This window comes from Macaca nemestrina, chromosome 3, assembly GCF_043159975.1.
Source record: "Macaca nemestrina isolate mMacNem1 chromosome 3, mMacNem.hap1, whole genome shotgun sequence".
NCBI classification, from domain to species: Eukaryota; Metazoa; Chordata; class Mammalia; order Primates; family Cercopithecidae; genus Macaca; species Macaca nemestrina.
In genome coordinates, this window is record NC_092127.1 from 89,531,330 (window position 1) to 89,546,456 (window position 15,127).

At 37.9% G+C, this 15,127-nt stretch overlaps 1 protein-coding gene across 2 annotated transcripts in view; it reads right to left on the reverse strand.

Moving 5' to 3' along the window:
• Positions 1-335: 335 nt before the first annotated feature.
• C3H4orf17 (chromosome 3 C4orf17 homolog) overlaps positions 336-15,127 on the reverse strand; it is a 34,840-nt gene continuing 20,048 nt past the window's right edge. For both annotated transcript variants that reach the window (XM_011749236.2, XM_011749237.2), the window contains 4 exons: positions 4,969-5,050; positions 3,362-3,569; positions 2,273-2,316; positions 336-710 (listed from right to left, as the gene is read on the reverse strand). In XM_011749236.2, coding sequence (XP_011747538.1) covers positions 511-710; positions 2,273-2,316; positions 3,362-3,569; positions 4,969-5,050 — 534 coding nt within the window. In that variant the 3' untranslated portion in view covers positions 336-510. The remainder of the gene's footprint in view (positions 711-2,272; positions 2,317-3,361; positions 3,570-4,968; positions 5,051-15,127) is intronic.

The window sequence follows — 15,127 nt, forward strand, 5'->3', positions numbered from 1 at the left end:
GAGAGGGGAGCATTTTTTCATAATAGTTCAACAACAATGAGACACCAGATGATAAAAATCATCTCACATGTTAAAATTCTGTTGTTGGGTTTTTGTTTGTTTTTTTGTTTGTTTGTTTTTGTGGTGATGGTGGTGTTTTGTTTTTTGTTTTTTGTGTTTTGTTCCCCCTAACAGAGTTTGGGGTAGATGTCAAACTGTAACTGCCTAATTCTGATTATGGATGATTTTTCTAGTATCAGGGCTGTATGCTCATGTACTAATAGTGCAAGACTGGAAACATAGTATATAAATAAACATATTTCTTTTACACATAGGATTAACTACAAATGGAAACATCATTTCCAGTAATATTTATTTGTAGCATTACATACAGGTATTTTTAGATTTACATGTGCTACCATAAAGAGGACCACTTGATTCCTCAATACCAAAAATATACATTTGAAAAATAATTCGATGATGTAAATGGTAAGCTCGTATTCATGAAAGAATTCACCCAGTCTAGAACTTCTACCTTCGGTATGTTGAAGGATAACATGCTCTTTGGGGACAGAGGTTGTATTCTTGTATACTCCTTGCTGACACTGGTTTTACTGATCTACTTTCCTGAGTGTTAGGCCTGGGAGGAGACTTTGGTTTGCTGAAATATTCTGCAACAGGTATTTTCATATTATTTCTTCTTATAAATGATGGAGGCTTGTGCTCAGCCTCTGAAATAGAGAAAAAATCTAAATAAGACCATAATCGAGACACTGAATACAGCTTCTCCATGTTTTAGTAGTATATTATCTACAAAAAACTATGTGAAGTTTAGGTGAATCAGATACACCCAAAACTCATAAAATAACATATTCCTTTTCTTTTCTTTTTTTTTATTTTTAACCACTTGCTCATCTTTAATGAGTTATTTGTTCTGTAACATGCAGGATATGCTCCTTCACTCTCAAAAGTAAACATGATTTTGATTGCAATGATATAGAGTTGGTTATGGGTAAGAGTGATGGGTGAGAATGGGACAATGAGAGAAAGAAGGAAGATCTATGGTCCTGATAGATGCAACAAAAGAAGAGAAAAGCAGGCTAAAACAAGTTAATTGTGCTCATAAGACTTACATAGTTGCACCCAAGCAGGAATAGGGATGTAAGGAGATGCTGAATATCAACAATGGAGAGAAAGGGGCATGACTGGGGAATTCTTATACAAAAAAGTTCCAAATATCTAAATGATAAAATATGTGTGGGCGTTACAGGTAAGACATCAAGTTGAATAATAGAAACCATCACTGTCATGATGTTATAGTCCCAGGATGAGGAGTTTGGTAGGAGAGGCCAGAAACAATAGGCTGTTCTTGGGGTCTAAGTAGGGGAGTACTTTGTAATTTTTAAATTATACTTACTATTGGCTGTTAGCAGATAGTGCCTCTTTTGGGTTTGGTTAATCACAGTGGAACTTGCTGGGGTCTAGGGTGACCCCAGTGAGCTCTAATTGACTATATATCATTCCTGGTGTAAAGGGAACTTGAGGAAATGACAAGACAGATTTTTGTATAAAGCTTGTAGATACGCTTCATAGTTGTTGCTCTGTAGTCATGAGTGCTCTGCTTGTTTTAAACCTAGAAACTGCCAAACCTACAAGGATACTTTGTTTGGGCTATTTTGGACCAAGGTAGGACTTTCCACAATTCTTGATTCTCCCTGGTGCCCCTATAGACTGGAGCTGGGCTTCTGGTGGGACACAAAACTGCTCTTTTCTATTGTGTTTTTGCTGTCTCGTAGGTCACCTGCTTGTGGCTGATTGCCATTTTGCCCTTCTCTCTGGTTGATTTTGTTTCCAGTGAAATTATTTAGCTCCATTAAGCTCTGAAGAACCAAAACTCTGAGATCATTATCCTTTTGTTAGGTCAATGCAGGGTTTCCCTTTTCACTGCCTTGCTATAACCAAACCTATAGTTCCTGTTGTCCTGCTGACTTGCTTCTCCAAGAATGTCTGTCCCTGATCAGGCACTTTGCCTTTCAAAACAAAGGTAAATTTATCTGCTGACTTGCTTCTCCAAGAATGTCTGTCCCTGATCAGGCACTTTGCCTTTCAAAACAAAGGTAAATTTATCTTTATGAGAAAGTCAGCAGATACTCTCGCAAGAGTTGATCTGGAAACTACTATTGTATTTTTCTGTTTTTTTAAAAGCACTGATCCTTAAAATCTGTTCCCTAGGTCATTAGTACTTACTGGTTTCTTTATACCAACTCAGTAGCTACCAAAAACTGTACTTAACCTTTTGGTACTTCCTTGTTTTCTGCAGATCCTTGACTTGACACTCTAGATCAGTTGGAGAAAGAAAAAAGTGAGTTTCACAGATACGAAAAAGTATTTTCTATAGACTACACCGTCGTCAATAAGTTCAGTGTGTATGTATCTTAAATATGCTACCCCAATTCTTTGTGTGTTTTTTTAAACGCATACAGTGCTAAATTTACTTCCCAATGAAAACTTCTTCTTACTTTGAGTAAATATCTAACTATTGTATCATATATTAGTCATTAAGGTAGAGATTAACTCTTACTATCTTCCAGTTTCAGATTTTATGGAAACTTTGAGATAGCGACAATTAGTAATACAAGTTTTTTGTCTTAATGCTTTTTAAATTGACATATTTGTATTTCCAAAAATGTGTTTTTCCTCTAACTTTAAGCTTCACTCAACTTTTAATTGTAAAGCAACAAGATTTTCTCTCCAAGCTTAAATAATATCCTACCACACATTCTTTCACCATGATTCTACATAAATATATATTTTTCTTCTGTTATTGAAGTTACAGCATTTAAGAAAAATTTCTCCTGCAGTAATTTCAATTATTTTAGTAGTTATTTTTCTTTCTAGGAGGCCCCAGGAGTAAATCAGAGAAAATTAAGTGAAGCAATTTATTTTAATCTTGCATTGTTCTACACAAAAAAGTGAAACCTGTGTGATACACATTTAACAAAATATACACTAACTGTAACAATACAATTTTGATATCCTTAATTGCATCTATTTTTAGTTAAACTATAAAAACCTTTATTATCTTAGATTTCTAGGTAGCCATTCTTGCTTTTCCCTTAGTGGAAAAATAATTTTTCTTAAAAAGAAAGGTTACCAGATAAGAAAGACATAGTTTCTGCCAAAATGTTCTAAACAATAGAATTGAGAACAATTCTTATATTACATATATGAAAATGAAAGCAAATATATATTGCAGTCATTTACTAAATAAAGTGGAGCTTTAGAACCTCCTGTTTAACATTTTGAAAGGTAAATAACAAGATAATTCAAAGTCTTCATATATCATAGGCCCTCCTTCTAGGAGGCCATTACATCTAATTACCTGGTTGGTTGATGCCCTTCTGTATCTCTGGTCAGCACTTTTGATTTTGCAAGTGCATTTTGGGGCAATTTAACTGTGGGTGGTGATTTAACTGTGGGTGGTTTCCCAGTCTCTGGTGCTGGTTCCATTGAGGTGTTTCTTCTGTGATGAGTCAACAGGTTTATCTCAGCAAGCTCAGAATGAATCAAAGCTGAGACCCACTCTTTTTCTGTTTTAAGAGATAAAAAAGGATGGGAGGAGTGAAGGTTGCAAGTGTCATTCTGGCTAGAAACACAGGATTATCCAGCTCCTGAGTATGAAAGACTGGTCATCTATTTTCTGGATAGTTACCTATGTGGGAGTAAAGACTTCTGCAGAAAAGTTGGTTCATTTTAACATGATTTCTGTTGACCTGTGATACTGTAGAGTGCCCAGAGTAGTTAACTCACTGAGGCACTTGTCCCTGAATAGCGGTGGAATAGTTTTAAAATATTGAGTACAGTAGCCAGTCTTACAGGCTGCCACCAAAGATATTAGGATACCTATACAAAAATAAGAAGTACAATATGATTCCGTTAAAATATAGACTAATAGGTAATAAATAGTTACAAGCACATCTAGGAAGATATACACCAAAGTATTCACTTAAATGATGTCTGTGGTAATTTTATTGATTATTTCTGTTCTGTCTCGTCTCTTTTTTTCTTTCTGGTTCATCTGTTCTTTCTCCCAACAATAAGGATTTATTACTTGTATAGTTTATTAAATGTTACATTCTTAAAAAGAAAAAATAATTGGAAGATAACTAAAGACCCATTGCCTCTAAGCACTTTTCAATTGCCTAAAAAGTAGTATTGAATTCCTGGGGCAAGGTAATATTTCCAAAATGCTTCCTACTTTAAAACATTAGACTGTTCCTCACACATTGGTACTTCCTAGCATTGATCAGTGCAGTAATTCTCAAAGAGTAGTCCTGAGAACAGCATTATCAGCAACACCTGGGAACTTGTCAGAAATGCAAATTCTCAAGTCCCACTGCAGAGATTTTGCCTCAGTCAGTAGGATGACCAGCTACATTTGAAGATAGCTGCTCTCTGCCACTTATCAGTGTCTCGATTGGGAATGGCATGTGTTTTCATGAAACAGGACAGGAAGGGCCCAAAAGAGGTTAGGAGATGACTGAGTTGATGGTTTTGTTGGGCAACTGTAAGAGCTGTTGCAGGTTGGGTAGCTGTTCTACTGTTCTGCTTACCAAAGGAAAGAAATAAGCTTTGTGTTCGGAGTTAACAACAGGTCAGAGGATGTGCTCAGGAAGGCCCCTGGGTGTGTGGACTCTAGAGGAGCACAAACCAACTCTAGCTGAGAATAATACCTCCCTTGGACACAAGTGTTTCATGTCACCCAAATGAGTTCAATTTAAGGCATACTGAATTTTGGGTTCATTGAATGACCCACATGCATGCAGCTGGATATGCAGAACAGCAATTACCTTATACTGAAACATTGCAGAAATAGTACTGCAACATTATCTTTGCAAACTCAACGTACAAAACTTCAGATATTGGCATATTTCCAGTTTCTGACAATAAATTGAGCTCACTGTTTTAAAATGTATATTTTAATCGCACCTTTTGAACTTGCATGAAGTAGCCACTGTAAAACTTCTGCCAGAGAATCAGTATGCAAAATGTCACAGAGCTTTGCCAGGATCTAACAGAGAACATTAGAGTGACATATGAGCAAATAAATAGTACAAGGTTTATCAGTTTTCCTTTACCTTCTCCAAATCCCATCTTCCCAAATATCACTCTGTATACGATGTGCAATTAAGTCAATTGAGATTTTTAACTCAGGAGCTCAATTTCAAATAGCACACAGTAGAATCTTAGTGAAAACAACATTTCCAGTACAATTAACACTTTAGGTTAGGCTATGGAGTGTGTTTGTCTGAGGTATTGCTCCTCATAAGAGGGCATTAGCTGTGGGGGTCTGCCCGCAGACCCTGACCTAAACGACGGATGAATAAAACGTACGTTGACACACAGATATTCTGTTTTGCCAGTACAGCCGAGTGTCCGACTGCCTGCACACCAAGAGAGGTTTGTCACTGCGGCTGGCCCTGAGCAGCTCACACTCCAGGCATTTATTTGATAAACAACAGAAGCTTTGAGTAAACACACTTGTGGATAATTTACATGGTTAAGAGAGTTCTAGGAATGATTAAAGCTCAGGTACCGAGGTCTAAGGTAAATACCATTAGGGGGCAATATCCCTAGTTGGCCTCCCCCAAGAAGGCCATCTAGGTCAAAGGTTAGTTAATGGAGGTAGGGTAAACAGACAACTGGGGAAGCTTCTATTGTCCCTAGTATTTACCCGATGACCTAATGTTCCAAGGTAAGAACCAGCTGCCTTCAGCCTGTTCAATTATTACAAGCTACGTAACCTTCTGGCTTTCCAAAAGGTTTGTGACTATTCCCTATAACTTTCCCTAATATTTCCCTTTAATATTTCCACCACCATCCTGAGTGAATCCCAACATTTGTCTTGCTTTGTCTATTCAATACCAACGTCTTCTAGTAGGAATATACTTTTGGTGAATTTATCCTTCCCACTGTACCATAGGGTTCTAATGAGAATCCATCAGTCACAGAACTGGCCCCATCTGCCCTGCTCCTCTCCATAGTCTTAGATAGAGGGATGTGATCTGGGCTCGAGTCATCATTGTACCTCAGTTTCTTGAACACAGATTGGCCCAGTGGGATAGGAATATAATTCCCTTTATTTATTCAGAATGCTTACTTGAGTTTTTTTTAAAACTCTGGAGCTACAGGCTTAAATGTAGGTGACAGTAGAGATAGAAATATGGAATAATTACTTCTCATGAAAATGGACTATCATAAGCATTAAAATAAAATACAATGTGTTAAGCACAGGTAATGAAGTTTCCTGACTGAGTCTTAATTGTGTCTGCTGTTAGAATTTAGACATATCTGATATTCATATCTATTTACTGAACTTCAGTCCTGTATATCCATCTGCCTACTAGATGTATTCACTTAGCTATACTATAGATATTTTGGACACAAAATATATAAAACAAAATCCACATTTCTTTTCCTAAAACCTGCTCCAAACTTACTTTTCCTCCTGGTTCCCCTGTCTCAATGAACAGCACCAACATACATTAAACTGTCCAAACCAGATGCTGAGATTCATCCTGGACAACTCCCTTGCCCTTTTCTAAAACATAATGTCAGACAAATTCAGTAAAGTCTACCTTCTAAATACTTCTTAAATCACTCCTTTTGTCTTCATCCTCATTGTCTTGACCCAGCCTAAAGCAACATCAAATCTGGTTTGAGCTACTGCAACATTCATTCTCTTAGTATTTCTGCTTGAAGTCTTAAATTATTATTAATTTAACAAATATTTGTATTAGTCACTGATCTAGATGCTGAAGATAGAGAAGCAAAATTAAATGGCTGGAAAATCAACTGTCCTGTATTGAACTTTGTTATTATGTTAAGATTTCTGTCTTTGATAATGACATATTCTAAAGAGAGAAAGTTAGATTTGCTCCAAATTTCACAACAAATCAACAACTGTGGCAAAAATGGAAAAAAAGCCTCATGGTATTTTCTAAACCACTCTGCCTCTATGGATTTTTCATCAATATAGTGATTGCACATCACTCTTAGCTGCTTCTGTCATAGATCACTGATTGATCAACAACATCCTAAATAATATAATTATCCTTTCAGCGAGAGGATGTAGAATATGTCTTCCTGGGAAACCTCCTGCATTCTCTGTTACAGAAACCTACGCAGATGCACAATGAACACAGTAGCTTCCAATCTCTTCAGAAAAACATTTGTTTCTGCAGCTTGGGGCAGGGATGATGACTACACCTGTAAATCAGGCTTCTTGAGTGTCAGAGATATTATAGCTTTTCCAAAGGGTCACAAATCAAGTCTTGATCAGATCTGGAGAAACGGAAAAGTATCCAATGAGTAGATTCTCTCTGTTATTCCACCTGTGGAAGTTTATTGAACTCACTCTTTGGAATCCCTCAAAAAACTTTTCGTCAATGATCTCATGATTTCTAGGGCAAAGAAACCTCAATTCCTCAAGGCAACCCCATGTTTCTTTTGCCATAGTGGTAACTGAAAACCTATATGTAGGGTTCTCTGTATCATCTTGGTAGGCAAAAACTCAGAGCGGACTACCAGAAAGGCTTCTGAAATTGAAAACTTCTCTTCCAACTCCAGAGGATAGGTGCTCAGCATCAGAGATATCCACCATTGTCCAGCAAAGATTCTGGGGATTCCAGCCTTGGTACCTACCATAAAAGTTGTCCTGACATCCTGTCTTTGCAGGACTTTCCAATTCTCATTCCAACAATCATATTTTCCAAAATGGTTCGTGACCTTGAGTTCTGAGTGCCTGTCCTGAACATATTTCATGAAGTGGCATAATGTATATGATTCATATCTTCCCATCTTTATTGGCATTATTCTGTACTCACAAGTCTACGTGCTGTAAGGATGAGTGCAAATTTTAACACATGTGGAAATTCCTTAAACTTGAAATGGAACTTTTTCAATTACTCCCAATAGAGGGAAGCTCCCTGGTCATTAAACCTATTCAATTAGAAATCAAAGTCAAAGATCTATCCTCAGTTTTTGTGTGTTGTGGCTTGAAAGGGAGTGTGCAAAAAACATGGTTCAGCACTTCTTTAACAATATATTTGCCCTCCCAAGTCATAAAAGGTCAGGTCTGGCACGATTTAGTGACTTCGAATCTCTGTAAAGAGTGGTCACAGGGGAAAAAAATTGGTGGTATTAATGCACATTACCAGAAGAAACTACCCAAACCAGTCCTGGGATTAGAGATTTGAGTGGCAATGAACTGGATTTCTAAGAAACTGTCTTCTCTGGTCAAAGAAAACTGATTTTGCCAGGTTCTGGAATAGGAGACTTCTATCCTTATGTTTGTCCAAACTTTTTAATTTTTTTAGGTGAAAACCTAGGTGTGAACTATCTGACATTGTTTATGCATATTTATCCCTTAAAAGACATGTTAAATTATTTGTTTGCTGATTATTTAACATTTGAAATGAAGGAGTTACCATTTACTCTGCACATCAGTATTAAAATAAATAATTCCAAATATATTCAGTATCAACTCCAAACATTTAAAGAAGGTGAAACAATGGCCCTTGTTAAAAATTATTATCAAACCTATCAATCCTTGTCTTTTTCTTGGAGTTTTTAGTCTACTTGTCCTTTTGCATAGTTTTGAGTGTACCGTCTTGCTATTTGTTTTTTATTTTTTCCTTCTGTTACTGTTCCCCTTATTCTTTTCTCTGTCTCCTTTTGGATTAATCAAGCATATTTTAATATTCCACTTTATCCTCTCCATTGACTTTTTAGCTATACTTTTTTTGTTGTTCAAGGGATTAAAATATGCATCCTTAAACTAATATAGTGTTCCTTGAATTAATATTATACCACTTAATGTATAATGTAAGAACCTTGTGAGTTATACTTCCATTTATCTCTCACCTGAACGTTGTGTTATTGTTGTTTTACATTTTACTACTCTGTTTTCTTTATAACCACACTTATCTCCCTCTCACCTCTTCCTTTACTTCCAAATGACAGAACTATAAAATGTCAGCTTATCTTTAAATTTTAAGAGCTTTAAAGTGTCATTTCATTGTCTTATGGCTTGCATATTTCTAGTGAGAAGTCACTAGTGAGAAGTCAGCTGTCATTTTCATCATTACAGTCATGCACCATATAACAATGTTTTAGTCAACAGTGGACCACATATACAATGGTGGTCCAATAAGATTATCATACTGTATTTTTACTGTATCTTTTCCTGTTTAGATACACAAATACTTACCATTGTGCTACAATTTCTACAGTATTCAGTATAGTAAAATGTTATATAGGTTTATAGCTCAGGAGCAATCGGCTATACCATATGGCCTAGGTGTGTAGTAGCTGTAACATCTAGGTTCATGTAAGTACACTCTGTGATGTTTATACAACAATGAAACTCTCTGACACATTTCTCAGAATGTATTCCTGTCATTAAGTGATGCATGACTGTATATGTAATATGTCTTTTTTCTCTTGCTGATTTCAAGATATTCTCTTCAGTTTTCTGCAGCTTTATTATGATGTGCCCAGATGTAACTTCTGTGTTTATCTTTCTTGGGTTTTGTAAAGTTTCATTAAATTTAGAAAAATATTAGCTATTAGCTCTTCAAATAATTTTTATGCTCTAATCTCTCTTTCTTCTTCCTCTGAGACTCCAGTTGCACATGTGTTAGACCACCCAATATATTCTCACAGGTCAGTAAGGTTTTGTTTACATTTTTTGAAGTCTTTTTACTTTAATTTGGATTTTTTTATTGCCCTCTCTTTAACTCCACTTATATATTTTTTTCTGCAGTGCCACGTGTGCTGCTAATCACATCCAGTGAAATTTTGGTTTCAAATATTGTACAGTCATGCATTACTTAATGACAAGAACACGTTTTGAGAAATGCATCATTAATGATCCAGTCATTGTGTGGACATCATAGAGTGTGCTTACATAAACCTAGATGATACAACCTACTACACGCTTAGGCTATATGGTATAGCCTATTGTTCCTGGGCTACAAACCTGTACAGCATGTTACTGTACTAAATACTGTAGGCAATTGTAACACATTGGTAAGTATTTGTGTATATAACCACATCTAAACATAGAAAAGGTACAGTAAAGATACCATATTATATACTTATGGTACCAATGTCATATTTATGATCTGTTATTGGTGGAAACATTGTTATGCAGTACATAGCTGTATTTCTCAATTCTAAGGTTTCCTTTTGGTCTCTTTTTAACTTCCATTTCTCTTGAGAGATGCCTCATCTGTTCACTCATTATGTCTTTTCTTTCCTAGAAATCCTTGAAAATCTTTAAAAATAATCTCTTTTACAGCCTTTTCTACCAATTTCCACATCTGTGCCATTTCTGTGTCTGTTATTATCAATTCTTTTTTCCTTCTGCTTATGGGTTGTAGTTTGCTGCTCTTTGGGTGTCTAATAACTATTATTTGAGGGACTTTGTATATGCTACATTGTGGAGAGTCTACATTTTGCAACCTGTGGATCAGGAAGTGCCCTCATGAGCCCATGCCACAGGGCTCTGGGCCTGAAACACAGAGCTGTGTGGAGTCTCAGCAGAATAGCCACTCAGGTACACACAGAAACATACTCCAGCTCAGAAATCCTGGCAAGACAGGAAATCTATCTGTGCATATCCCTAGGAAGGGGACTGAATCCAGAGAGCTAAGCAGCATCATTCTGTTTGCCCCACTTACAGGGCTCTCACAAGTTAGGACCCACTGGCTTGGAATTCCAGCCAGCCAATGGCAACAGACTGGAGACTGCCTGTGATGGGACCAAGTTCCCAGGGGAAGGGGCAGACAGCATCTCTGTGTTTTGGTCAACTCAGCTGTTCTAGCCTGCTGGCTCCAGGGAGTGCAGGCCATCCGGACAGGGAGGAGTCCCCACTAACAAGGCACAGCTGCTGTGCCAGATCATGCCCAGACTGCTTCTTTAAGTGGGATCCCAATCCATTCCTTCTCACTGGGTGGGGCCTCCCTGTGGGAACTTCAGCAACTCCAGCCAGAGTCATACGCACAGCACTCTGATCTCCCCCGGGACAGAGCCCCCCAGGGGGAAGGGCAGCTGTTGTCTCAGCATTTCAGTTGACTCAGCCATTCCAGCCTGCCAGCTCTGGAAAGTCCAAGTGGTCTGGACGAGGAAGAGATCCCCCCAATCCAGCATACTTGCTCTTCCCAAAAGCAACCAGACTGCTTCTTTAAGTAGGTCCCTGATCCCATTCCTCCTGACCCAGTAATGCCTCCCAATAGAAGCCTCCACACACCTCCTATAGGAGCATTTGAGCCAGCAACAGGTCAGTAGCCCCCTAGGATGGAGATCCCAGAGGAAGGAGCAGGCAGACATCTTTGCTGTCTTGCAGCCTTCACTGGTGATACCTCCAGGTATGGGAAAACTCAAGGCAACCAGGGTCTGGAGCAGACCCCCAACAAACTGCAGCAGCCCTACAGAAGAGTGGCCTGACTGTTAGAAGAAAAACAAACAGAAAACAACAGCAACAAAAAAAAAGGATGCCACAAAAATCCCATTTAAAGGTCAGTAACCTCAAAGATTGAAGGTAGATAAGCCCACAAAGATGAAAATGAATCAACGCAAAAATGCTGAAAACTCAAGAAGCCAGGGTTCTTCTTCTCCTCCAAATGACTGCAACACATCTCAAGCAAGGACACAGAACTGGGCTGAGGCTGAGATGGCTGAATGAGAGAAGTAGGCTTCAGAAGGTGGGTAATAACAAACTTTGCTAAGCTAAAGGAGCATGTTGTAACTTAGTGTAAAGAAGCTAAAAATCATGATAAAACAATACATAAGCCGATAACAAGAATAGCCAGTTTAGAGAGGAACATAACTGACCTGATGGAGCTGAAAAACAAACACAAGAACTTCACAATGTAATGTAATTATAAGTATTAATAGCAGAAAAGACCAAGTAGAGGAAAGAATCTCAGAGCTTGAAGAGCATCTTTCTGAAATAAGACAAGCAGACAAAAATAGAGAAAAAAGAATAAAAAAGAATGAACAAAACCTCCGATAAATGTGGGATTATGTAAGAAGACTGAACTTAAGACTGATTGAAATACCTGAAAGAGATGAGGAGAATGGAACCAGATTAGAAAACATACTTCAGGATGTCATCTAGGAGAACTTCCCCAAACTAGCAAGACAGGCCAACATTCAAATTCAGGAAATCTGGAGAACCCTAGTAAGATACTCCATGAGAAGATCCACCCTCAGGCACATCATCATCAGATTCTCCAAGGTCAAAATGAAAGAAAAAACATTAAGCGCAGCCAGAGAGAAAGGTCAGGTCACCTACAAAGGGAAGTCCATCAGACTAATACCAGATCTCTCAGTGGAAACCCCACAAGCTAGAAGAAATTGGGAGCCAATATTCAACATTCTTAAAGAAAAGAGTTTCCAACCCAGAATTTCACATCTGGCCAAACTGAGCTGCATAAGCAAAGGAGAAATAAGATGCTTTTTAGACAAGCAAATGCTGAGGGAATTTGTCACCACCAGGCCTGCCTTGCTCCTGAAGGAAGCACTAAATATGGAAAGGAAAATTTTTACCAGCCACTACAAAAACACAGTTAAGTACACAGACCAGTGACACTATGAACCAACCACATAAACAAGTCTGCAAAATAACCAGCTAGCATCATGGTGACAAGATCAAATTCACACATAGCAATACTAACCTTAAATGTAAATGGGCTAAATGCATTAGAGAAATGCAAATCAAAACCACAATGAGATACCATCTCACACCAGTCAGAATGGCAATTATTAAAAAGTCAAAAAACAGCAGATGCTGGCGAGGTTGTAGAGAAAAAGGAACAATTTTACACTGTTGGTGGGAGTAAAAATTACTCCCACCATTGTGGAAGGCAGTGTGGTGATTCCTCAATGATCTTGAGGCAGAAATACCATTTAATCCAGCAATCCCATTACTGGGTATATACCCAAAGGAATATAAATTATTTTGTTATATATGCATGCATATGTTCACTGCAGCACTACTCACAATAGCAAAGACATGGAATCAACCTAAATGCCCATCAATGATAGACTGGATAAAGAAAATGTGATACATGTACGCCATGGAATACTATGCAGCCATAAAAAGGAACAAGATCGTGTCCTTTGCAAGGGCATAGATGGAGGTGGAAGCTGTTATCCTCAGCAACTAATGAAGGAACAGAAAACCAAACACCACATGTTCTCACTTATAAGTGGGAGCTGAACAGTGAGAACATATGGATATATGATGGGGGACAACACACACTGGCACCTGTCAGGGAGTGTTAGGGGAGAAGGAGAGCATCAGGAAGACTAGCCAATGGATGCTGGGCATAATACCTAGGTGATGGGATGATCTGTGAAGCAAACCACCAGGGCATAGGTTTACCTATGTAACAAACCTGCACATCCTGCACATGTACCCCAGAACTTAAAATAAAAGTTGAGGGAAAAAATAGTGTTTTGTTCTTGAACATTATTAATATATTGGCAGGTGAACTTGATGTCCTGAAATTTTATTTTAGGATTTGAGAATCTAGCCTAGAGTAGCCTCTATTGCAGGGCTATTTTTAAGGTGTAACTTTTCCGGGGTCTGAATTGAAGTCCTGGTATGTTCTGCAAGGTATCTTCACTCCGGCGAGGTCTTTTCAGGGTTTTTTAGAACTCCAGCAACTCTAAGCTCTGTAATACCTCCCATTAGCTCTCCTTGCCGGGTCTCAGAATCATCCTGTACATGTGAGGCTTCATATTGGACTGAACACTTAATGGTACCCCTAAATTTCTGGAGCTCATTCTCTGCACAGATTTATCTTCTTCAGATCTTACTTTGCAAATTCCAGCCACCTCAGCATCCCCAAATACTAAACTCTGTTTTCTGTACCTAGTGAACTTGCTGCTGTCTGTTCAGACTCCACTTCTCTGTGCCATGATTAGGCATGTGCCCCAGGTAGAAGTCTGGGTTGAATATGGAAATAGCCCCAATTGTTTCTCTTCTCTCAATGATCCAATCTGTAGTGTCTGTTGCCCGGTACCTGCAAATCGTTTCTGTATATATTTTGCTGAATTATATAGTTTTTTAAAGCAGGAGGTTAAGCGTTGAATCTAATCTATCATTTTTGAATCAGAGTCCCTTGCTTGCAACTTTGTCACCCCTTATGTTCCCAAATTAATCTGCATATTGTATCCAGAGTGATTTTTCTAAAGTACAGTTCTAACTATGTAATTCTTATACTTACAAAGTAATTCAATATCATTTAGTGCTTAAAATTCTTTGCTGGCTTCCCACACCCCTTGGGATGAAATCTGGACACCTTGATAGGGCTTATAGAGTACTACATTATCCAGTCTGTTCTTAAGTCTCCAGCCCCATCTCTTGCCACTTTCTCTATGCACTGTCTGCATCAACCATATTAATTGTTGTTCGTTGTTTTAATTAAGCAATGCTCTCACACCTTAGTCTTAAGATATGAAGGTCACTTGACTGGGAAAGATCTCTTCCATGCTTCTCTTTATCTTCTGATTACATCCTAAACATTCTTTAGGTCCCTTTCTCCTTGAAGGCTCTCTGAGCTACAAAGTCTCCTGGTACGTGTTCTTATAACAGTTGCACTATTACTTCATAAGCTCTATGAATGAAGAAATTGATTATATCCTCATACTCTAGTATTTTGTAGTTTGACATTAAATATTTACAGAATAAATAGATGTGTTTGGTCAACTTTTCTTTTTAAATTTGAGACTCAGTGGGTACATGTGCATGTTTGTTACATGGATATATTGAATAATGCTGAGCTTTGGGCTTCAGTTAATCCACCACGCAAATAGTGAACAGAGTTCCTGATAGTTTTTCCTTCTTTGGTTTCCTTCCTTCCTCCTACCTTTTGGAGTTTCCAGTGTCTATTGTTCCCATCTTTATGTCTACATTTACCCAGTGATTAGCTCCCATTTACTGGTGAGACTATGCAGTATTTGGTTTTCTGTTTCTGTATTCATTGACTTAGAATAATGACCTGTAGCTGCATCCAGGTTGCTGCAAAATGTATTATTGTATATTTTATGGCTGTGTAGTATTCTATGGTGTATA